This window comes from Dipodomys merriami, unplaced genomic scaffold (assembly GCF_024711535.1).
Source record: "Dipodomys merriami isolate MVZ:Mamm:240054 unplaced genomic scaffold, mDipMer1.0.p SCAF_24, whole genome shotgun sequence".
Taxonomy (NCBI): domain Eukaryota; kingdom Metazoa; phylum Chordata; class Mammalia; order Rodentia; family Heteromyidae; genus Dipodomys; species Dipodomys merriami.
In genome coordinates this window covers 22524044-22548492 of record NW_027203826.1, presented here as the reverse complement: position 1 = coordinate 22548492, position 24449 = coordinate 22524044, and the positions used below count along the sequence as shown (strand labels likewise).

The 24449-nt window shown below is 37.3% G+C and overlaps 1 protein-coding gene across 3 annotated transcripts in view; it reads left to right on the top strand.

The window, feature by feature from the left end:
- Positions 1-24449, top strand: part of Pappa2 (pappalysin 2) — a 221801-nt gene that overhangs the window by 95938 nt on the left and 101414 nt on the right. For all 3 annotated transcript variants that reach the window (XM_070034409.1, XM_070034410.1, XM_070034411.1), the window contains 5 exons: positions 116-605; positions 4201-4329; positions 6647-6738; positions 10248-10438; positions 12241-12387. In XM_070034409.1, the coding sequence (XP_069890510.1) occupies positions 116-605; positions 4201-4329; positions 6647-6738; positions 10248-10438; positions 12241-12387 (1049 nt within the window). The remainder of the gene's footprint in view (positions 1-115; positions 606-4200; positions 4330-6646; positions 6739-10247; positions 10439-12240; positions 12388-24449) is intronic.

Sequence of the window (24449 nt, the reverse complement as noted above, 5' to 3'; positions counted from 1 at the left end):
TTCTCAGGAGCTCCAGATCCTTTCCTGCTTTCTCATTCTGGCTGCTAATGTAAGCTAGTCATTTTCAGACCCTTAGTGGTAATTGCGGATGTGTCTTTCTGCTGGTCTCCCCCAGGGCCTCCCGATGTGCATCAGCCTTGTGAGCCGAGCTTACAGGCCTGGAGTCCTGAGCTTCACCTGTACAACACGAACATGACGGTGCCCTGCCCCCCGGAAGGCTGTAGTTTGGAGCTGCTCTTCCAATACCCCGTGCAAGCCGACACGTTCACCCTGTGGATCACTTACCTCTCCGTGAATTCCTCCGTAGCCCTCTTGGACACAGAGATCTTGCTGGAAAACCAGGAGTCAGTGCACCTGGGCCCGTATCATACTTTCTGTGACACGCCGCTCACCATCAAATTGCCCACGGAAGGGAAAGTCTTGGGAGTGAAAGTGTACACCTTGGATGAGCGGATGGAGATTGATGCAGCACTGCTGACCTCGCTGCCCGGCAGTGCCCTGTGCTCTGGCTGTCAGCCTGTGAGGTACCAGGTTCTGCGAGACCCGCCCTTTGCCAGCGGCTCGCCAATGCTGATGACACATCCTTACAGGACATTCACGGATAGGTGCGTTGTGCAAAACAGCCTTCTACACCAGGGGCCAGCTTTGTCCCCTCCTCTACTGTGACTTTCTATTGTTCCGTTACGTCCTCCATTGGAGAACTGTTTGGGATTGGCAGGGAAGCAGACTTTCATTCTAAAGTGGCTTATCTAAGATGAATAAAAATCTTTCCCCTAAAGGAGACAAATAGCTCACTGTCCCCTGTCATCGTGATGGTAGGAAAGGGGGAGACATTACTTGTGTGAAGGCTTTCGGTTGGACTCAGTGAAATTGCCACACATAAGTTCTCAGAAGCAGTCTTCAACCTGGTGACAATTTGATTTCTGGTTCCTTGCTGTGGCTCTTTAACAACCTGCCGTGGCTTCTGTAACAGAGTTACAATCACCCCTTTCATACCCCAGCAGAAAGATGACGGACATTGCAGAGTGACATTATGCTCTAGTTTCGTGACTCATATATGGTGTATTTTATCCCTTCTCCTTCTTTTCTGATTCTCCTTCCTTTCTCTTTTTCTCCCTTTCTTCCACGTGTTCATTCTCTTATTTCTATTCTTTGTATGTTTAGTGAGTTAAGACTCAGTGTACTTAAGTGCTGAGGTCAGAAGATATAAGGCCCTGGCCTTATTTAGTGTCTATGTAATGTCTATAATAGGAGGCTGGTATCTCCAGAGAACATCCCTCCACCTCATACTTTCTTTGCTGCTGTTGTTCTGGTGGTGGTGGTGGGGCTTGAACTCAGGATTCAAGCCTGAGCACTGTCCCTGAACTCTTTCACTCAAGACTAGTGTTCTACCACTTTGAGCCACAGGGCTACTTTCCGTTTTCTGCTGGTTAACTGGAGATCAGAGTCTCATGGACTTTCTTGCCCAATTCTCAGATCTCAACCTCCTGTGCCTAGCTTGTAATTTTCTGTTTTGTTTTTTTTTGGGGGGGGTCTGGTCGTGGGGCCTGGACTCTGGGCCTGAGCAGTGTCCCTCAGCTCTTCAGCTCAAAGCTAACGCTCTACCACTTAAGCCACAGCGCCACTTCCAGCTTTTTCCTTTTTGCTTATGTGGTGCTGAGGAATCGAACCCAGGGCCTCGAGCATGCAAGGCAAGTGCTCTACCACTGAGCCACCTTCCCAGCCCCTAGCTTGTAATTTTCTTAAGAGAATGATCCAAGGTCAGAACCAGGAAAAAACCAAGCCTTGGCAAAGGTGTTATATCATTTAGTTTTTGCTATCACAAAATAGAGTGGGTCAAAACAACAAATGTTGTTTCTCACAGTTCTATGGATGGGCTGGGCGTTCTCATCCAGATGGCTTGCCCAGAGCCAGATGGTGGCCCCAGCTGACCTCCTGTGTATGTTGAAGGCCTCAGCTTAGGCAGCTAGCATGGGGCCTCTTTGCTCATGGTCTCCATAAGCCTGGACTGGTCTTCCCTTGGTGATGGAAAGGTTCTAGCAGCAAAGGGACAAGCCCTACTTCACCTGTGTCTACCACGTCTGTGCTTCACATTGTTATTATGTTCTTCCTTCCCAGTTGAGTCACTCAGCTAATTCCAGATTCCAGGGGCAACAAAATAAATGTTCCTTTCCATGGGCAACACAGCAGTCAAATCCCAGCAAGCACAGCCTGGTTGGAGTGGTCTTTTGGCAATCTAGCACAACTACAAAAAGTCAAGCAAATTCCTACCTGTGATCTAATATATTTTTCTTCCCATATTGGCTTTCATCCTTAGAATGAGAGGGCAATAAAAGGATCTTTTTTTTTCAAATTGGAAGATGGAATACAGGGATAATTTAAATGAAAAACAAAACTAAAAAAGCAAGTCGTGTGCTGGTGTGGCTCACATATGTAATCATAGCTATATCCTAACTATCTAGGAGGAGGTTGAGATCTGAGGACCATGGTTCAGGTTCAAAGCCAGCTAGGTCAGGAAAGCCTGTAAGACTCTTATCTACAACTAACAAGCAAAAAGCCTGAAGTGGAGTTGTAGTTCAAGCGGTTGAGTGCCAACCTTGAGCAAAAAAGCCAGGCAAGTATATGAGACACTGAGTTCAATCCCCAGTACTGGGAATAAATAAATGAATGGATGGATTAATCAATTAAATAATATGTAAAAATACCACTTTTTAGCGTCTCTGGTAAGGCAATTAATATGCTATTTGTTACCTAATGATATCCTCATTCCTGCACATAAACTTTTAAGGCCAATAATTTCCCAGTTTATAGATAGAAAACAGACACTTTATTTGGTTGCCTAGCCTGGTAAATAAATGACAGACTCAGGATTAAAATCCAATTTTCCTACAAAATCTCATTTCTATTCTCTTTGCTCAGTAGCACATTGACTTTTACAAACTCAGATTATTGAATGCCTGAGCTAACTGCCATTATGATTCTCCCACCCCAAGAAGAGTAAACACATACTGACATTTCCATCTAATCCTTTCCCAGCCAAAGAACAGTGTAAGACTTTTATGCACGGCTGGACAAGAAGCCCTGGAGAAACGACCTTGTACAGAGGACCAGGATATACAATTGGGCTTGCTTTAGAAATATCTGTCACTGTCATGACAGGGTTGTTCCCTCAAAAAAGAAAACTAATTTGGAAGTTTAAAAGTCTCTTCTATTTAGGTAACTTTCCTATTAAAATTTCTTAAAAGCCAGCCTAGAGGTTTATGGAGGTATTTGGGAAACCCCAAGCTATTTCCTGTTTGCTGGGTGTGTTATACCAGGTGAGCAAATGGAGGCTTTGCGGTTGAATTGAAGAGTTTTAGAGAAAAGAACGACTTGGCAAGATCCATTGAGATTTTGTCCTTTCAAATACCTTTCATCCTAGCTTAACTTTGGTGGTACTTTTTAAATCAGGGCAAACCTGGGATAAAAGTAAGATGAAGACAGGGTTTATCTTTGGAACTAGCACCTCTCTTGTTGACGCCTCTCCTCCACTAACTATCTTTCTCTCCTGTCTCCTCTTGATCACTGAATTAGGGCTCTATTGAGTCCAATCTATTTCTTATATCAACTGTTACAACTGCCCACTTCCAGGTTTTCATAGCTACAAAAAACATAGAGGGAAAATAGTTAGTGGGTTTAATTCCTGGAATTATGAAGAAACAAATCGAATATATTTCTAACTGGGAATATTTTGCCCCTCCCACATATTAATGAAAAGTGTTTCAATCTCCTACAACAAGATAGCTGCTCTTACCTTTAAGGATTTAATCTCTTCAAGACACAAATTCTCCTGAGAGATGAGAAAGCTGGGATCCACAGACTGAGCCCCACTCTGAACCTCAATTCCAGTTTCTCTGATTACTTTAAGAAACAGAGCATTGGTTTTTCAGTGCTTGTCTTGTTTTCACTTAGTTAAAACTCATACAAGTTCCCTAGGTTGTCTAGGACTGTTATATTTAATGTTAACTCACCCTGCACTTATTTCATGTCTATTGTGTGGCATGTATGGGGAATACTGGTTTTTATTTCATACAATGCACCATGTTCAACATTTCTGTCCTCCATCACTGTCTTCTAAAACTCCTATGAGCCATTTGCAAAGGCCCCAGTGCAGGCTTCCCTTTGAGTCTGTCATGGTCATTAACCCATTGATTTCCACAGGGAGGTCACGCCTGGGCAGATGTATGAGTACCAAGTCCAAGCTGAAGCTGGAGGAGAACTGGGAGAAGCTTCACCTCCCCTAAACCACATCCATGGAGATCCCTACTGTGGAGATGGGAAGGTCACAGGGTGAGTCGTGTGTGTGTGTGTGTGTGTGTGTGTGTGTGTGTGTGTGTGTGTGTGTGTGTGTGTGTGTGTGTGTAGGAATGTGTGAGTTAGGCCACTCTGTCTAGGACTCTCAGCCTCCAGTGTTTGGAAACGGATAGGGTAACCTACGTTACAAATTCTGGAACTTCGTGTGATCACCTTAAGAGGTCACTGACATTATCTGTAGTTACGAAAGAATCCACTTCGATTTACAACTCATCCTAGGTTAGCTGGATCTTTGGGACAACTTTATGGCCTCAATGAATAATTGCCGGGGATGGATACAGGGAAGAAATTTGTACAGAAAGTTACTTGTTAACTAATGCTGGAAGAGTATCAGCCAAATGACCTGTACTTTAATTAACTGTGTGGATTTATTAACTAAGTGTTTAAATTGAGGAAGTCAGCAGCTCCTTTGACCCCAGAAAGATTAATTACAATGCAATTTCCAGCTTTTCGGTAAGCACTACCAAGATGAAGATAGAATTGCTTCTGGTTATTTCTCAAACATGCCATGCTTCTTTCATTATAGTTGACCAGGAATTGTTCCCGATGTGTATACTGAATTATCACTAAGACCAGGAAATTCAGGGCAGATGAACACATTATATAAACCTGTCCTTAAGCTCATCTAGCTGTTCATCATCCTAGATACCATCATCTGAGCTGCTTTCCCCATGGTGGATTAAATGACTCTCCCTTAAATTCTTCAACTAAGTCATTCTTATTTTTAATATTTTGTATACTTCTAGTTTACCACTTTATATATATATATATATATGTATATATATATATATAACATTATTGTATCCACAGCAAACTTTTAACTCATGTAAATAATTTTTCTCATGTATTTATTTAACCATCAATCTGTCTTTATAATAATATTCTGAAGTTCAGTGCATATCCACTGGCTGGGGGGAGGTGGATGGTAACCATCATCTATTTTGCAATAGCTAAATTGAGTTGTAACCAAAGTTTATTTTGTTCTTGCAAAATTCTTTCTATTCCTCTCCCTGTAAGCTAGCTTACCTACCTTGATCTATATTTACTCACCCACTCAGGATTTGAGGTTCAAAATGACATTTGTTATCCAGCTCTTAGAAAATTCTGCCCTGCAATACATAATGGCTGCCACCAGGTGGTAATAAGGAGTAATGTTAGTGACCTGGACCCTAGAAGGATGCTCACTCAGAACTAAGTTACATCCTAGCTGCTTGAACATCCTAATAGTTATACAAAAAGGAGATACAAGTTTACCAAATAAATATTATTACCCAAGGAAAAACAATGAATTAAAAGCACAACCGGGTAGGCTACTTTGTTGTTGAGGATTATTTGGATTTTTGGTATTTTTGTCATTTTGTATCAATTTTAGATGGTTTCCTTTAGTTCTTTTTTTTGGGGCGGGGGGTGTCCGGTTGTGGGGACCTGAACTCTGGTCTTCAGCTCAAGGCTAGCGCTCTACCATTTGAGCCACAGCGCCACTTCTGGCTTTTTTTCTTTTTTGTGGTACTTGCATGCCTCAGGCATGAACATAGATTCTTTCTATTTTGTGTGGGGATGTGATGTGTATGTCCTCTTTTATGGTTTTCATCAATATTTTACAATTTAAATGGAGAGACTTTTACTTTCCTGGTTAAATTTGTTTCTAGGTATGTTCTGAATTGGTAGCTATTATAAATGAGATTGCTTAGTTGATTTCTATTTCAGATAATAGGCTATTAGTAGAGTATAGTAATGCTACTGATTTTGTAACTATTGGATTATTACTTTTTATTAATACATTTAACCAATTGAAAAATAAAATCACCCTTCTAAAACTCCACTAATCATTAAGTTAAAAGGCATTTTTATGCTTCTGACCCTCTACCAGAAATAGTTTATCAGATCTTTTCTGGGTACTCTGTAAATATTTCAAATCAGGAAGACACTTTAGACTTCCCACCACACACCAGATACAACCATTGACTAAAATAGGACCTTTTTTAATGTCTGTGTATTTATATATTTGTTTTGTTTACTTGCAGTGCTAGAGATAGAACTCAAAAGTTCCTAGACAGCTACTCTGCCATTGAGCGACAGCCTTAGCCTAGGCTTGATCTTAGCCAAAAAACCAGAAGCATTGAATCCCCATCCCAAATGTCTGTGTGTTGGTTTGTTTTCTATAAAGGCATCCCTCTTAGCTCCCACCCTTCCATTATGTACTGCTTAATTAGGAATCTTAACACATTGAAAAATACATAGACAAATCCCCAAAACAACCCTGTTATGTGTGTGTTTGTATGTGTATGTCTAGAAGCCTGGGAGAAGAGTGTGATGGCGGAGACCTGTTGAACGGAGATGGATGCTCAAGGGCATGTAAACTAGAGGAAGGCTTCAACTGTGTAGGTGAGTGTGAGTTCCTACCTAGAATTATACCTTTTAAAATAGTATAAACATGATGTACAGAAGGGTTACAGTTTCATAACTAAGGTAATAAGGACATTTCTTTATGAACAGTGTCACCTCTTCATTTTCTACCACTCACCCCCGACTCCCCTCCCCTCAAGTTGTAAAGTTAGTTTCCAACATAGTGTCTAGTGAGCAGCACTGTTGCGTGGATTCACCCTTTCTCCCACCATTTCTGTGATTACCCTTCCTTTCCCCAAATCAGGTATATATACAAGACGAAGGGTACAGAAATACAAAACAGTGACAAAAGGGAATACATCAAAAGAGAAAAAGAAAGAAAGAAAAGAAAGATAGAAAGAGAGAGAGGGGGGAGGGAAAGAAAAGAAAGGAGAAATGACTGCAAACAGAATACTAAAATATACCTCTTGTTTCCATTTCTTGGAGTTCATTTCATAAAGATCTTTTAATATAGTCATACGTATATAGCTATTGAACTATTGTGGGCCTCTACTAAGAATATCTATATTCTAGTTATTACAAATGAAGGAAACCATGAAGCCAGTGTTTCTTTGGTTTGGCTTGCTTTGCTTAAAACAATTTTTCAAAGTCTTTCCATTTACCTTAATTGTAGATGTCTCAGTGTATTATTTTGTGAGTTCTCGATATAGTAGAACATACAGCTTAATGAACATGATGATAACATTTGATGTACCCCAATCACTATCTCACACAGATCAACCCATTTAACACTTACCTAGTGAAGAGTGAACTAAACTGAAGTAGGGAAGGATTATAGCATTTATATTTGCTTATTTAGGTGGAGGCGTTAAAATTAGGATTAAATGCAAGTTAATATAGCTCTAAGAGCTCATCTTAAACCATTTGGTTATATTTGTGCCTACCTTTCTTCTACCAAAAATCTCTCTTGAGTCCCCATGTGAAGCACCAAAATATACATTTGAGAATACAGATTTGAGTAAGGAAGTTCTCTAAGCCAGGGTGAAGGCAAACTGGTATCTGTATTTAATATATAAGATTATGTAAAATGACAGAAGGGAATGTCCTTTTCTTTTTAGCCATGGAGAATCACTGGTAGTAACTTGTGTCTAATAGACTTTGACCCTAAACTCTCGGAACTCCAAGGTCTGGCCTACAGCACTCTTCCCAGTGCCGATGGGCCTGCACACTATCAGGTTTCTTTACAGAAGATGTTTTCTATTCCAGGTTAAAACACCAAAATGATTCTGTGGGGCACAAGCACATGTCCAAGTTATTTCAAATAGTAGTGCATTTGAAAATACTTTAATATCTATACAGTGTAAGTTAAAGTAAGAAATTATAATTATGTATAATTGAATAAGATGTCAAGATTGTACAGAACACACAAATGCCCCTGCTCTTTATGGGCAGAGTAGAATCACAGAGTCTTAATGTTTACCCCTCTATCCATCCATCTATCATCCACCTGTCATCTATCCCTTCATTACCCATTCTTCATTGATTATCCATCCATCCACCCATCCATCCATCACAAGTTATCTATCCTTCTACTATCCATTTATCCATCATCCATTTATCATCAATTTTCTATCCATTCCTCAATTCATCCACACATCATCTATACATTTAATGAACAAATGCCCACAAATATACCATGTATTCAGTAGTTCCACCACATATTCAGTACTTATTATGTGCCAAGAGCTTGACAGAGACCTATTCCTTTCAAGCAGTGACTCAGCATTCAGTTTTGCTTTCTTTTAGAAAGCACTTTTACAAAATCCTTGGCGTTTTATAGCTTCTGTTTACATAATTATAGCAGTGACAAATGCACCTTGAAATAGACCTTTTTTTTAACAACAAAAAGGCTTGGTTATAGATACTTCTCCCATTTTTCAGTTTGTAAACTGAGGCTCAGAATATTTGAATGACTCATCCAAGAACATTCAACAAGGCTGCTGCAGATCCATTCCTGAATCCAGCTTTTCCTGTGCTCAATTAAGAGCATTTTCCTTGATCTGAAGCTACAGAGAATACATTTTTCCTATTTTATTTGACTACCATTCAGATATTTGAAATGCCTCCTTATTATTTTCCTTTCCAATCCAAATATCCCCTCATGTGATTAGGTTTCCAGACCCTTTCCTATTTACCTCAACCTGGCATGTTTCTCATGGTCAATGTCCAGAAAGGAATCTAATACTGCAGATGTGGTTTGGCTATGCAGAATACACAGAATGGATTACCTCCCTCTTCTGTGCAGAAGTATTTGTTAATGCCACCTCTGTTTGCATCCTTTCTTTTTTGGTAGCCACACAGTGGTCTCGTAATGAAAATAAACATACATTCTCCAAACACTGTGCTGTCCAGATCAAGTCTCATTTAACTTAAGCACAAATTTCACTTTTTTTTCTATCACATTTGATCCCATGAAATTTGACTCATATTTCCTCAGACTCTAACTCCAGTAAGACTATATCTAAATTATTTTAACTATGCTTAAATACTATACTTAAGAGTATATTTAAATTATTTACCGGGTATCGTTAACATGGAATGTTCTACCACTAAGACATTGTTTTCAGTGAGTACTGAATTCATTTTATGCTAAGCATATAGTTCCATTTTATTATTTTTCAAAATATTAGATTCAAAGGAAGCATTTGAAATGTATTTTTAAAGTGGTCTGTTGTTTTCAGATGAATTTGAAAAGAAAAATAAACAGTTTTAAATCTATGGCATAAAAAGTCGACAAGAGGAAGAGGAGCTGTGGCCTAAGTGCAGAGTGTTAGCCTTGAGCTGAAAAGCTCAAAGACAGCACTCAGGCCCTGAGTTCAAGCCCCACAACCACCATCAACAAAAAGCAGATAGGAAACAAGGAGACTTGGTTTATAAATATTTACACCTTGAAGCAAATGAGTCTCCATGTCTGATTAATAGGAAGTATCCTGTGAGCAAATAGGTTGCTTGCCCAATGAATCAAACCTTGCTTTCCAGTTTTCTTTTCGGAACAGTTACTTAGCCAAAGAAATAGAATTCAGTGAGAAGAGAGATGGAAAGAAACACAATTCAATGAACAAACTCCTCAATTATTTTAGTATTTCAAGAAGCAAAAAAGGACATTTAAAAAACCATAATACATTACACCTATCATTTGAATCCTCTTTCTGCTTCATTCACATCTCCAACATTCCCTAGATGTCTTGTTAACTTTTTTCCTCTATCCATCTTGCAGCTGAATTCCTCACCAATCCCCTTCTGCCCCTGTCCCAGCCCTTGCTATAGCTTTATTTTGTGGGTGGATTTTAACCCTTCCCCAGTTTAAAAAAAAAAAGATCCTCTTCCTTAAAGTTGTAAGTGTGGTGTGTTTGGGGTAAGAATTGGGCTAGTGGGAATTCACAGGATCTTTTTGGTGGGCTAGAGGAATAACGTGGTGAACACAGCTGTTATTCCCCCCTCCATGAAATGTAATAACATTTTCCAATAAAATACATACTTCTTGTCAGGAGAGCCAAGCCTCTGCTACAGGTATGAAGGAGATGGAATCTGTGAGCCCTTTGAGAAGGAAACCAGCATTGTAGACTGTGGCTTCCACACGCCTGAAGGGTATTTGGATCAGTGGGCCACCCAGGCTTACTCATCTCTTGAAGACAAGAAATACACTGTTGCCTTGGTAACAGGAGAGCCTCATTCCATGGTAAGTCAAGCCAGGTGAATTGGGTCACGGTTGTAAAACAAGATTGTAAAAGTTACTCCTCTAGTTGCTGAATGGGAGCTTGCATCTTTCTCCAGATATTGGCATTCTTTTTTTCTTTAACCTCACTGATCTCAGATCAAGATAATATTAGTGGAAAAGCTTGTGGATTGGCATTGAAATCGTATCATTCATACCCACCCCCACCCAATCTCTGTGGCTTACATCTAGGAACCTTTGATCATTAGCTGACTCTAGGGTATATGCACAGAATCCCCAAATTGGATTTACAAATACTCTTGACCTCTGTTTTGGAGAATATATTGTGAAAGAATAAAAAGAAGTAGGAAGAACTCAGAAATCTTGAGGTACACCACTGAATTTGCTAGCATTACCGTTATGTCATCTTGGACAAGTCCCCAAATTTCTCGTATGTAAATGAATATGTGATTATCTTTTGTATTTAATGGAATGATAAATTATAAAGATCAAATGAGATGTAAAGTATGTGTTAAATATCAAAGGATAACTACCTTTAATAATTATTACTGTAGAACTCTTAGACTTAGTCATTAGACAGTTTCTCCTGAACATCTTCCTAAATAGATGGGAAATCCTCTGTAGATTCTACAATGTAACACTAGTCATATTTATAAATTATTCTTGATTACTAAAACAAGATTAAAGGCTCTTGGGTACCTTTCAGATGCTTCTCATTGCCAAATACTCTCTTCCACACTTCCTAGCAGTAGGTAATTCAGTCCTTCATAGATACGTTAGCTTGCCGGTTGATTCAAGCCAGGATGAAATCATTGTATTTTAGATCTAAGGAAACTTTTCAGAAGAGGCTGAGGAACCACCAGGCTGTTGCTCTGGTTCAAGCATCTCCTCAACAACCCCTCTGTCTTCTGAACTCCAGTTCTTCCACTCTTGGCTTGCAGTATTTTTTTTTCTCCTCCTCCTAAATGACTCCTGCTCTACTAGGCATGAAATCAGCCTTTCCAGGAGGAAGAATTTAGCAGGTCAGAGAGAAATTAGTATATGCCAGCTGAGCATTTCCTTTTTGTTTGGAAAATGGCATCTTTTCTGGAAGCTCAACACTACAGACTTCCACCCACATTATACTGGTCAGGTAAAGCTCACTTCCCCTTTACTTGTAAGGAACCCTGTGAAGATGAGCCAATTATGTCAGTAGTGACCTTAAAGGACATTGGAGTTCATTAACAAGAGAGTCAGGGGAATTAGATGCGATAAGGTAACTTTCTGTCATACTATCTCAGCCAAATTATAGCATCTTTCTCTGGAAGACAGGAAAGTTGGGCGATTTCAATTAGTGACCCTTCTCTGAAGTAGTTTTTAGTCTAATCTATCTTCCCAAAGTAAAGTAAGCAAAGTTTTCCTGGAGTTCTGTTATTCTTCTTTGAAGAAGAAAACCATAACCCAGACCAATGCCCAATAGCTTCCTTAGTCAGCAGCTTCCAATTGGTAGCCAGACAAAGTTGCATGATTAGAATTTATCCAGCATGTTAGAAAGAGTGGAATGATTGATCCTAGGAATAATTACCTGAAATATGCCAGGGCTGTTCTTTGGGCAAGATCTCTTGGCCAATAGTGGACTGAAAATTGTATATGTTTTTTTTTTTAACCTCTCATGTCATGTTATTAATGCTAAGAGAAAACATTGAAAAGTTATTCTACATTGAGAAGACTGAGACTTTTTTTGTTTGTTTCCTGCTAAAAGGAGAGTTTCTCTTTACTTATCACTCATACTCAACACCTGATTTTTGGTTGAACTTACATTTCAGATTTGCACATCATACCATCCAGATTCACCCAAGCACCTGCCCCTAACTGGCTGGTTTCCCCATGTTACCAGTGGAAAAAGACCGCATGATAACGAGAGTGAGCAGATGGAGGCTAGCCTGGAAAAGAATGATGAGATATGGCTTGAAGTAAGTGGCCTTGATTTTTGTAAATGGTGGAGGTGTGTGTATGTCACTGTGTGTGTGTGTGTATGTGTGCACATGCGCACGCATGCAAAGTTCTTCATTCAATGACTTGTCAAAGATCACATTTTGTTATTTTAAGGCTTATTATTATTATTATTATTATTATTATTATTATTATTATTATTGTCAGTTGTGGGGCTTACATTCTGGGCCTGGGCACTGTCCCTCAGCTCTTCAGCTCAAGGCTAGCGCTCCACCACTTAAGCCACAGTACTACTTCCAGTTTTCTGGTAGTTTATTGGAGAGAAGAGTCTCACAATCTTTCCTGCCCAGGCTGGCTTTGAACTGCGATCCTCAGATCTCAGCCTCCTGAGTAGCTAGGATTAAGGCATGAGCCACCAGCCCCCCCCCGATATTTCAATGTTTTTATATATTTAAAAAATGATGACAGTGGAGTTGTGATTCAAGGCCTCCTGCTTGCTGCCATACCTCCAGCCTTGAGCCTACATAGTTGAATATATTTGGTCTCAGACTTTTCCTCTGTGAGATTCTTTCTTACTCCTTCAATCTCATTGCTAATTATAGATCTTTTTAGGCTGCTTATATCCTCGTGGCTTGATTTTGGTAGGTTAGACGTGTCTAGAAAATCATCCATTTCTTTTAGATTTTCAAATTTATAGGAATATAAGCTTTTGAAGTGTTTCCTAATGATTCTCTTCATTTCATTGCAAGTATTACAATATCCTTTTCACTTTAGTTGTATTAATTTGAGTCTTTTCTTTCATTTGTTAGTTTAGCTAAGAATTTGTCAATTTTATTTATATTTCCAAAGAACCAAAATTTTGCTTCACTGATCCTTTGTATATAAGACTCCATTTAGTGATTTTTTTCCACCTTGATCTTTACTATTTCTTTCCATGTATTAATTTTGGGTTTCACTTGCCTTCATTTTTCTAACACTTTGAGAGGTCAATTTTACTTAACAGTAGTAAGTTTAAGATTTTTAAAAAAGACAAATTACATAAACACTCAACTTACCAAAGGCACTCAGTTTCCTTCTAAGCATGACATTAGCAATATCCCACATTTCCCATTTTATTTTTGTTGTTATTCAGTTCACACATACTTTCAAGATTTTATTTTGATTTCATTCTTGACTCTTAAATGAATTGTTAGTGGGCTGTTTAACTTAAAGATATTTTTAGAGTTTGGGGCTTTTGTCTTTATTTACAGATAGATGTTGGTCAAAAGTTTATTGTGTATTTCAATGCTTTGAAATTTGTTGAACCTTGACTATACATGGGTATGGATGAGCATATGGTCAATGTTAGTAACGACAAGTTTACATGTACAAGTAATGTGTAATTTGCAATTGTTAGATGCTATACTGATCTTTATGTTTGATAGGACAAGTTTGAACATCATTTTTTTATTTTTATTTCCTATATCATAGATGATATATAAAATATAGATATTTTATGTATATATTTTCCCTAATTCTTTTTGCATCACTTTACAAAGATGTGCTAAAATTCTCCCATCATAAACTTGAATTTGTTTATCTTTCTTTTGCTTTTGTTGCTTTTGGATTCATAAATTTCAGTGCATATTAATACTTATGTAGGCGGTCCTCTACATGGGAAAGTAGGACCACAAAATGACTATGAAGGTGAAACTATGCGAAGAAAATATTTACAATGGGAAACATTACAATGTTTCATGGCTTCTAACTTTTTTTGCCAAATGCTCTTATTTTTAGTTAAACATATGTAGGCAAATGAAGCAAACAGTAATTCTTATAGCTCCTTGCCTCACTAATTGAAAACATAAAGAAAATGCAGAATTAAAGTATTACATTCCTTTGTACATAGAAAAGATGCCAAGAATAGTTTGGTCATTGCTTGTCTTTTTCTTTTTCTGAATTATGTTACAAACTAGGCAAGTTTTTTATGTCTCTAGGAATTGTCTTATTCCTCACTGAGCTCATTATCAGCTTCTAACACTTTATCCCTCATTCTCCCTTTGTTGTGAAATGTCCCTGAGGATTTAGTGACAGGAAGTTTTTACTTGGTATCACTTCCTCTAAGGCATCTTCATCCTTTTTGTCAAGACTCCTTTTCTCGTTAAAGATGACCAAGGAGCCTCCCTCCATTGAGGTTCTCTGGCTTTGGTGGCACTGATGTCTCCATTCTCTGTTAACTATTCTGCAACTCTGTTTACTATTAACTAAATTTAACTTCAGGAATGATCATTTATCCTTTCTTTGCCTCATTTTCAGCCTTGCTCAGTTACCTCCTTTGACATCCATTTTTTGTGGATTGTCATGTAGATTTATCACTAGAGAAACAGAAATGACATGGCTACATACTTTACTGTGTCTGTGTGGCTCAAGTTAGCTGATAACTAGTGTCCTGCCAATAGCAGACTCTGAAACAAGTGGTAAACTTGGTCATAGTCATGATTAACACTTGGTATTTTTTTTGATTGAAAGGATAGCAGTAAAATTTCTACTTTATGCATTTGCAATGAGTACTTTACCGACTGAAACTTGAATCCTCTTGTTGAGAGACATATTTAATAAAGTAGATTGCTATTTTTGGTTGTTGTTTTTTATTTTTTGGTCAGTTGTGGGGCTTGAACTCTGGGCCTGGACGCTGTCCCTCAGCTAGTCAGCTGAAGACTAGCACTCTACCACTTGAGCCTCAGCCCCACTTCCGGCTTTTTCTGCTTATGGGGTGCTGAGGAATCGAACCAAGGGCCTCATGCATGCAAGGCAAGCACTCTACCACTGAGCCACCTTCCCAACCTCTAGATTGCTAATTTTTTTTGTGGAAACAAGAACTGTATAAATTGGAAACTATGAGTATATAATTTAAGAGTTCGTCTGTCATAGTAATTTGTCTAAGTGAAGAAATACCTTATTTTCTCTCTAGTAATACCAAATTGATTTTCTCTATACTTATTTTGTTTGAAATGTTCTATCTTGTAATCAGTTTAAAATATATTAATCTTACTAATTTTAAAGTTCGTAACACTAATGTCTTAGTGATCTAAGCTTTTTTTTAGTTTTTATTTCCTTTTAGTTGTTATTCATTTGGTTCATAAAGATGTGTTCATTGAATATCAGACAATGAATACACTGAACAGTTCCAGTTAATACTATTTTTTTCAATATGATCATCTGATGCTTATTAAGATGTGGGGAAGGGCTGGGAAGTTGGCTCAGTGGTAGAGCGCTTGCCTTGCATGTCTGAGGCCCTGGGTTCGATTCCTCAGCACCACATAAGCAAAAAGAAAAAAGCCGGAAGTGGCACTGTGGCTCAAGTGGTAGAGCACTAGCCTTGAGCTGAAGAGCTGAGGGACAGCGCCCAGGCCCAGAGTTCAGGCCCCACGACCGGACCCAAAAAAAAAAAAAGATGTGGGGAAGGTCATTTTAATCCAATAAGTAATCAAGAAATTCAAGCTGTGCTCTTGTTCTGCTGTGTGGTCCTTGATAGATTTCTTCCAAGGCCTTGCTCTTCTGAGGTTTGCATGAACAGCATGAATTGGACCCTCCATTTTGGGATCTCTGACATGCAATTTCTATTTTCTCAACTGTATGTGTCTGCCAATGGTTGTTGGCTTCTCTCTAGCCAATTTTTGCTAGACTTTCTATACTTTTAGTCTGCATAGTTGAGGAGGTGTATCTCAGAGGCACAGAATGCTAAATTCCATTCATGTTGTTTCTTTCCTTTTGAAATATTGTGCTCTTACATCCTGAGTCTTGATTGTTCTCAAATGCTTCCAATTATTATTGCTTTTTTATGTAATTCACATTTTACATTTATATTTGTCAGCGGTGCTTGTTCTACTACAAGATTACTTTATCATAACTGGAAGCAAACATTTTCAACTGGAATAATATATCAATTTACTACTTCATATATTTATGGTAATAATGTGTTCTTATGAATGACCCAAATGAATAATCCTAGGAAAACAAACTCAATGATATCTTTGAAAGTTACATTAGTATGTAAAAATCTATTAATAAAACATAGATTTCAAAACACACACATTGTATCAAATAAATTTGAAAGTAAATTTGAAAAATAACCTAGTTAGAATTTTTTTTTTGGCTGTTGTGGGGCCTGAACTTCTGGGCCTGGGTGCTGTCCCTCAGTTCTTCAGCTCAAGGTTAGCCCTCTACCAATTGAGCCACAGCGCCACTTCCAGCTTTTTCTGCTTATATGGTGCTAAAGAATCGAACCCAGGGCCTCATGCATGCAAGGCAAGTACTCTACCACTGAGCCACCTTTCCAGCCCTGTAGTTAGAATTTTTTGCCCTTTGAAAAAAGTTTTTTGACAGGTTTAGGATTTCTGACACTTCATTCTTCCTTTCACTGTAATTTAATCATAATTTGATACACTAATATGACTTGTATGCTGTGGATCAGAGTGAAATTGATTGCACATGAGAGAAATAACAGTACTGGAAAACATTCACCTTGCAAATATCTTTCCAAGTTCTTTCATTTAGTAAAATACTACTTGCCCTGCCCTCAAGACTTCTAGCATTTTATTTCACTATTTACTGGGTTATGATATTCCCTTAGTTTTTTTATTTTCTTCTTGAGTTTAATAGACTGTAAGAATCTTCTTAAATAACATAAAGTGTAAATTCTTTTTGTTAGCTGAAATATTAAACACATTTTACAGCCATTTATGGCTTACAAAATGCATTTTCTTGCCTGGTTTTTAATCCCTATAATCCCCAAACATTTCACAAGTGTTCTTCTGTTTTATAGATGAAACAAGTTAATATATATATATATGTATATATATATATATGTATATATGATTCACAGTGCCTTTTCTATCTCCAAAGAATAAGATGGTGAACCTGAAGTTCAGGTTTTGACCTCTTGATTCTAATCCCATTTACATTCTCTACAATCTGTTGTTCCACCAATCAAAATTCATTAAGTACTTCCAATATGCCAAGTCCAGAATGAAGGACTGGAGATGGGCAAAAGATAAGCAAGAACACAAATTAAAACCTCTGGGAAATTGACAAAATAAAAAGATTTTTTTGCCTTCTGCTGAATTTCTTCTAAACTTTTCATGGCTGGTACTCAATCACTTAAGCCATGGCTCCACTCCAGTTTTTTGCTGGTTAAGTGTAGGTAAGAGTCTCTTGGATGTGTTTTCAGGCTTGGTTTTGAACCTTAATTAGTCTTCTGTGTGGCTAGGATTCTAGGCATGAGCCACTTTCACCTGGCTTTTTCTTTCCATTTTCATTAGCATACATTGGTTGTACAAAGGGATCTCATAATAACATGTGTGTGGATGTATACACTGGACTTTAATCAAAGCCATCCCTCAAACACTCCCTTGCATCAACCTTCTCACTTCCTGGATTTCAAAAGGTTCCCTTGATCCATTTCCACAGATGTATATAGAATATGTCATCAATATTCACCCCCCCCATCCCCTTTCTATTCACTCTCTCCCCCACCACTTAGGCCACCCTTAAACCAAACCTCTTTTGTATTCCTATCATTCATTTTAAAAGAGTAGATTAGGACTGCAGGGATTATTAAGTGCTTATTATAAACTCTAGGTGTGAGAAACCAACAAACAGATGCGTGATTTCTTCCAGGAAGCTCTTAGGATCTAAGCAGTAGACATCACATGAAGCCGTATGAGAAGCAAATGCCCACATCACTGTTTGTTGTTTGGTTCATAGGGAGGCAGTGAACATATGCAAAATCATATGTTCATGTTTATATTCATGGTTGTTCTAAACTGTCTCCAATTTGAAATGAATGGTCTCATTCAGACTGGACTGGTTAGCAATCCTACCACATGCTCTCAGTATTTTAAATACCAGCGTCCTCTCCCACATGAGTTACAAATTATGGACCATTGCCTGGAAAACCTTGCTGCATAAAGCCTGATGTCTGTTAACCATAATTTCTGCCCTTTGTTTGAATTCAACAGCCAAACACTGAATATGAATCCTTAGCAGCTAGTATATTGTGAGGTTGATTGGATTCTGAAGATGAGAATACTTTGTTCATGGAAAGGAAATATGTTTATTGAAATGGACTGAATTTCACTTATTTATTATGAATTCTCCCACAAATTCTCTAGAAAAAATATGATTTCTCTCTGTACTCATTACTTGACTTAAGAAACAGTAATCCCTCTGTACATCACCTTTATAATAACAATTAAAAAGGAAAAAGAGAAATATGATTTCCCTCATTTAAAAAACCCCACAAATACTAAGTATTTTAGGTAATATAGCTAATACAGATATAGATAGGACAAAAATTGAAATTGTTTTTCCAAAGCCTCTGGTGCTTCTACTCTGTATAAAGTTTTGAAACACTTTTTGTGAAGAGAGATTTACAAAAGGAAATATTTTTAGAATTGTGGGTCAATAGCCAATGTCACAGCTACTGAACATTGCTGTTAGTGTGAAGGTAGCCAAGAAATATGTACATGAATGGTATGGCCGCGATCCAATAAAATTAGACTTAGGAACACTGAAGTTAGAGTTCTAGGTGGTTTTTCACATTTTGTTTGAAAATGCAAATAAATTTAGCTCATAAGCTATAAAAAATTGACATTGGGTCAGAGTTCACATATGGGTGTGTAGCTTGCTAACTCTTTTTCTATTCTGTGATTCCAGCAAATACTAACAATATTCCATTCTATGACAACATCCACTTTTTAAAAATATGAATTTGTTGTTATTATAGAAGTGATATATGGAGAGATTACAATTACATGAGTCAGGTAATGAGTACATTTCCTTTGATAGAATGTCTTCCATTCCTTCATTCTCTCCCAATCTCCCCCTCCTGTTTCTACCCATGAGTTTTATAGTTCACTTTCATCCGTGTCCAGTGAGCACCTGATGTACTTTTTCTCCATTTTCTCCTGGAATTCCCACCCTCCTGAAGATACATATGTAAATATACCATGCATAAAGGAAAAAGACAGAATCATCAAAAACTAAAATATGAAACAAAACACAAAGCAACATCTTCTCTTAATAAACACTCCTTTATATAATCAACACAGTTTTCTGTAGAAGATTCAAAAATGAATGGGGAACTGTTTAAGTTGCATATATGGTAGTAGGTTTGTTTACACTGATATTGTGGAGGAAAAATAGTGTAAGCATATGCTACAGATACAGTAAAGTACAAAATCAACACAAATGTTCTGGAAACTGATTTGATATGAGAACAATAGACATAATGCTTATCATATGCTGATTCTTCCATTTATCACATCTTTTGTATTCTTTTTAAATAAGTTTTTTATTGTGGAAATACCATACAGAGGGGTTACAATTATATGAGCAAGGTAATGAGTACATATCTTATCAAGCATTGTTGCCTCCTCCTTTGTTTTTACCCTACCATCCCTGCTTTCCCATCTCCACAACTACACTCCCCACTCTTCCCACCACCGCCAAAGTTGTAAAGTTCATTTTTTGACATAGCGTCTTGTACATCTCATTGTTGCAATTTATATCCTATTTAAACAATTTATACATGAAACCTGACTAGTGCATTCAACTAACCTTTTCTTTTTCTCATATTTCTTCTGGTTCTATCTTTCTCTATTTCATTGATTTCTACCCTTATCTTTATTATTTGTTTCTTACTTCTATAGATTTACACTGATGTTCTTTTTCTAGCTCCTTGTGTTGAATCCTTGGCTGATTTATTTTTTTCTTGTTCTTCAGTTTTTCCTTTTAAATACTATTAACATTAAAATTAAATTAAATTAAAATTTTGTTTTAATAAAATTTAACAAATTTTGACATACAGAGATATTATTATCAGTTTGTTCTAGGAAATAGGTAGTTTTACTCAATTCCTTTTTAAAATCTTGAATTTTAAATATCATTTTGTTTGTATCTAGCATTGATGTTTTCCAAACAAAGCATAGTAATATTTTTATTATGTCAGGTAGGACATTTTATTTATTTTTTGTTTATGTGGTACTGAGGAATCGAACCCGGGGCCACATTCCCAGCCCAGGTAGGACATTATTAGAGGCTGCTTTTTTCTTTCCTCCTTTTGGTAGTATATCTTTTCAGAAGCAGATAAATTGTGAGTCTTTATTCATTCAAGAATTAATGACCAGGGGCTGGGAAGGTGGCTCAGTGGTAGAGCGCTTGCCTTGCATGCATGAGGCCCTGGGTTCGATTCCTCAGCACCACATAAGCAAAAAGAAAAAAGCCGGAAGTGGCGCTGTGACTCAAGTGGTAGAGTGCTAGCCTTGAGCTGAAGAGCTGAGGGACAGTGCCCAGGCCCAGAGTACAGGCCCTGCAATCGGACCAAAAAAAAAAAAAAAAAAAGAATTAATGACCAGTCCATTATAAAAATGTGCACTGCATTAGTTAATGAAAAAGTCTCTATTACTCTTACTATTTTCCCCATATGAATATTATTTATACAAATAACCACATAATTCTTTCATTCATTCCTTGATTTCCTCTATTTGCTTGATTTGTATTTCATTATCTCCTTCCTTTTCTTTCTTCCTTTTTTTCTCATATTCTTTCTTCAATCTTTGGTACATGATATTCCTGCCTCAGCTTCTGAATTGTGACAATTGCAATCATAACCAGATTATATCTCAATATATTTATACATTATAAAATAATTATCACAATCCTATGTAAGTGCTTTCTTATATTTTTACAATATTGAATTGTAAAAATTAAAACATTCAGTTTACTTTAAAATTCAGATATGTGGTCAATGGTATTTAGTTTAAATATGTCCATGCAATATATGTAAATATTACTACTAAAATTATTTTATCAGATGATCAAATTTAGGCAGATATTGTCCTTTGAGATTTTTTTTATCTGGTAACTCATCTAATTTATTTTTAATCATTCAGGTGTAAATCACTTATTCAGAGATGGTTTATACCATGTAGGAGCTGTTTAGCTTTCATAATTTGGCAAAAAATAAAAGAGCATATGTAAAAGACATTAAGTCTGCTTTGGATTTTTGTTTATAGAAAAACATAAAAAACAAAGAAATTCCAAAAAAGTTTGTAAGACCTTTTCTGTGGAGATCTTACATAGAACTCTGGCAATATGAGCTATTTGAATGTCCTATAGGAATGGAGCAACAGAGTAGGTGGGTTAGAAATGAGAAGAATATATGCATTCAGAAGAACAATATTGTAATCTCTATTTTTGTCATTAGCCAGTCAAGTAGCCTTTATATAAATCATCTAATCTCCCCTCCGCATCAGTTTTCTTTTCAATTTTCTTTCAAATGAGATGTTTATACTAGATGATTCCTTCCAGGTTTTCATTTAGATTTAAGCTTGGTAGTGAATTTTAAAAAGAAGATAAAAAAACAAATGCAATGAGTAGCAAAAGTAAAGTCTTAAGTGTTCCTGTTGCTAAGGAGAAAGATAATGCTATCTATTGATATCTTCAAAGACATGTTTCTTAATAAACAGTTGTCAAAGTCTGCTAATATTACAGTATCGCAGGTGCACTAATGTTGTCTGCATTTTAGCAAGATTCTTAGGCAATTTGGATGAGCATTTGAGTTTGAGAAACACTGCCTCTTTAAGACCATTATCTCATCATTCACAAAATAGTTGATGTTCAGAATAATGCAAAATTATTTCAGATGCATCAAGTGAAAATTTAGTTAAGTACAGAATTCTTTGTTTAATAGGGAGGAAAAATTCCTATGATAAATTGAAGATATTTCTATCATCATGATGGCAATTTCTAAAAAGTCCTTGTGCTTCCCAAGGAAAATATTTTGTTAGGAATATTAACATTTATGATTCCCCATGATCCTTGGGGATGCTGAAAAAAGTAAAAATGTCTACGTGTATGATTGGCTTTTCCATCAGAGACCAGCCTAGCTCTCTAACACAGAATGGCCATTGCCAGTGACTGAGCAATCCGTTTCCAGATGGTAAAACACTCATAGGATTGCCACAAATCTACATGATTAATTTTGTATTGATTTCATGTGGAAGCTTTTGCCAGTCCTTAGTATGGCAATTTCACAGACACTAAATTCACTAATAAATGAGAAAGTGGTATTTTTCCTGCAGGATGGGCATTTGCTAGCTTGGGGATATGCTCATCCCTCTCCTTGGTTATGCATTCTTTTTTTCTTTTCATGGTGTTTTCTTTTCTTTTCTTTTTTTTTTTTATTGTGAAAATACCATACAGAGGAGCTGCAATTACATGGGCAAGATAATGAGTACATTTCTTATCAAGCATTGTTTGTTGCCTCCTCCTTTGTTTCCCCTTCCTATCCCTTCCTGGCCAAAGTTGTAAAGTTTGTTTTTCAACATAACGACTTGTACATCTCATTGTTGCAATGGGTCCACCTGTATCTCTATTTAAACGATTGTGTTATGCATTCTTATGTTGAAGAAGACCTTCTTCAGCTATAGTCCTTACCATGGTTTCTCAAGTTTGATCTTAAAAAGGGGGTTCCCCAGGATCCAGGGTCTGAGATGAAGTATTGCATGCAGTAAGTTTGTTGTGAATGTGCAGTGATGTCCACATGTGTGAGGGACTGGGAAGGAGGCCTATGCCATAGTGCCATAGGGATCTAGGATGGCCTTGGAGGTGTCTTACTTTGTACCATTTTCCCCCTACCATAAAATCACTGCCTACCTCCCCCCTACCTCCTGGGAAGTGGCATAATCTTTCATAAGATCAAGTTTGCTTTAAGCACAACTTCAGAAAGACTTGGCTGTGTGCTGAGTGCCACAGTTATGAAATATGGTCCTGTCCCCTCTCACCCAATTTCTACATCTCATAATCTCTTTCGACAATCTCTGCAGGCTGGCTCTTGATAGCTAAAATCACAGATGAGGAAACTCACTTACAAGCTTCGGAGCCTGTGACCTGATTTGATTCAAACCTCTTCTACCAATCTGCCAAATGATACATTTTTTGACTCTCAGCCCGTGCACACTAGTATTCATAAACTCATGGAGTTTTTTTACTTCCTTGTACTGTAAATGAATGGTGCAGAAAAGTCATCTGCTTTTTGATCAATACTAGAACAGAGGCTTTGATTTGGGAAGGAAGTTGAATAAGCCGTGAAACCCACGGCTGCTTTTACTTATATCCTAAAACCTGGAAATAACCAAGCTAACTTTCACAAAGTTTGATTGCCACTTACCCTTCCATTGACTAGTAACTTTGGAATTTAGGTAAGAACCTCTGGAACTTCAGAAGTCAATCTCTACTTTGGGAACATTTCTAAAATCTACAAAAGTAACAATATTAGTAGGCTGTGACATATAAAATTGCCCAAATCTTATGATTATTTTTATTTATAGATAAAGTACATGGTTGAACCAATAGTACAAGTATCTTTATTCTAATACTTGATGACTCTAATTGGATTACATGTGGCTATTAAAAGTATCTCTCAAGCTCTTTAAAACTGCATAAAACTTTCACGACTAAGTGTTTAAATGACTTTTTTTTTTCTTTTTGAGGAGGAGGAGGAAAGACATCTCAAATATCAACAAATTTTCTAAAGAATCTGCTCTCCTGCTCACCTCAAATTAAAAACACTGGTGCCATCCAAAAAAAAAAAAAGGAGAAATATTACAATGAGAAAATCTAGCTTTCTCTCTTGGATTTACTTAGGAGACATTCATTTTCGCTTTTAGAATCCTTGTTCAGAATCCTATATAACAAAATCTAGGTATCCCGAAGACAGTAAAATTCAAAAATCTCCAATAGGAATCGAAATCCACTGAGCTTGCTGAGGAAGCTCCCACAAAGCATGAAATCCCCCAGTGCAAACAGAATGTAGTATCTGCCTTCTCTTGTCCAAGGCCTCCCTTTACCCTCTGGAATCAGGAAGTGCCATAAGTGAGCAACAGTTGGAAAGGCACAGAAAAACAACAACCCAAGAACTAAGCAAACACATTTTAAAACCTCAGAGAAGATTCTTTTCAAGTTTGTGGTATAGTGTCAGGGCCTGTTATCCAGTGACCACCACAAAGGATGACCTGGAAGTTGAAATGCTTGGGTTGGG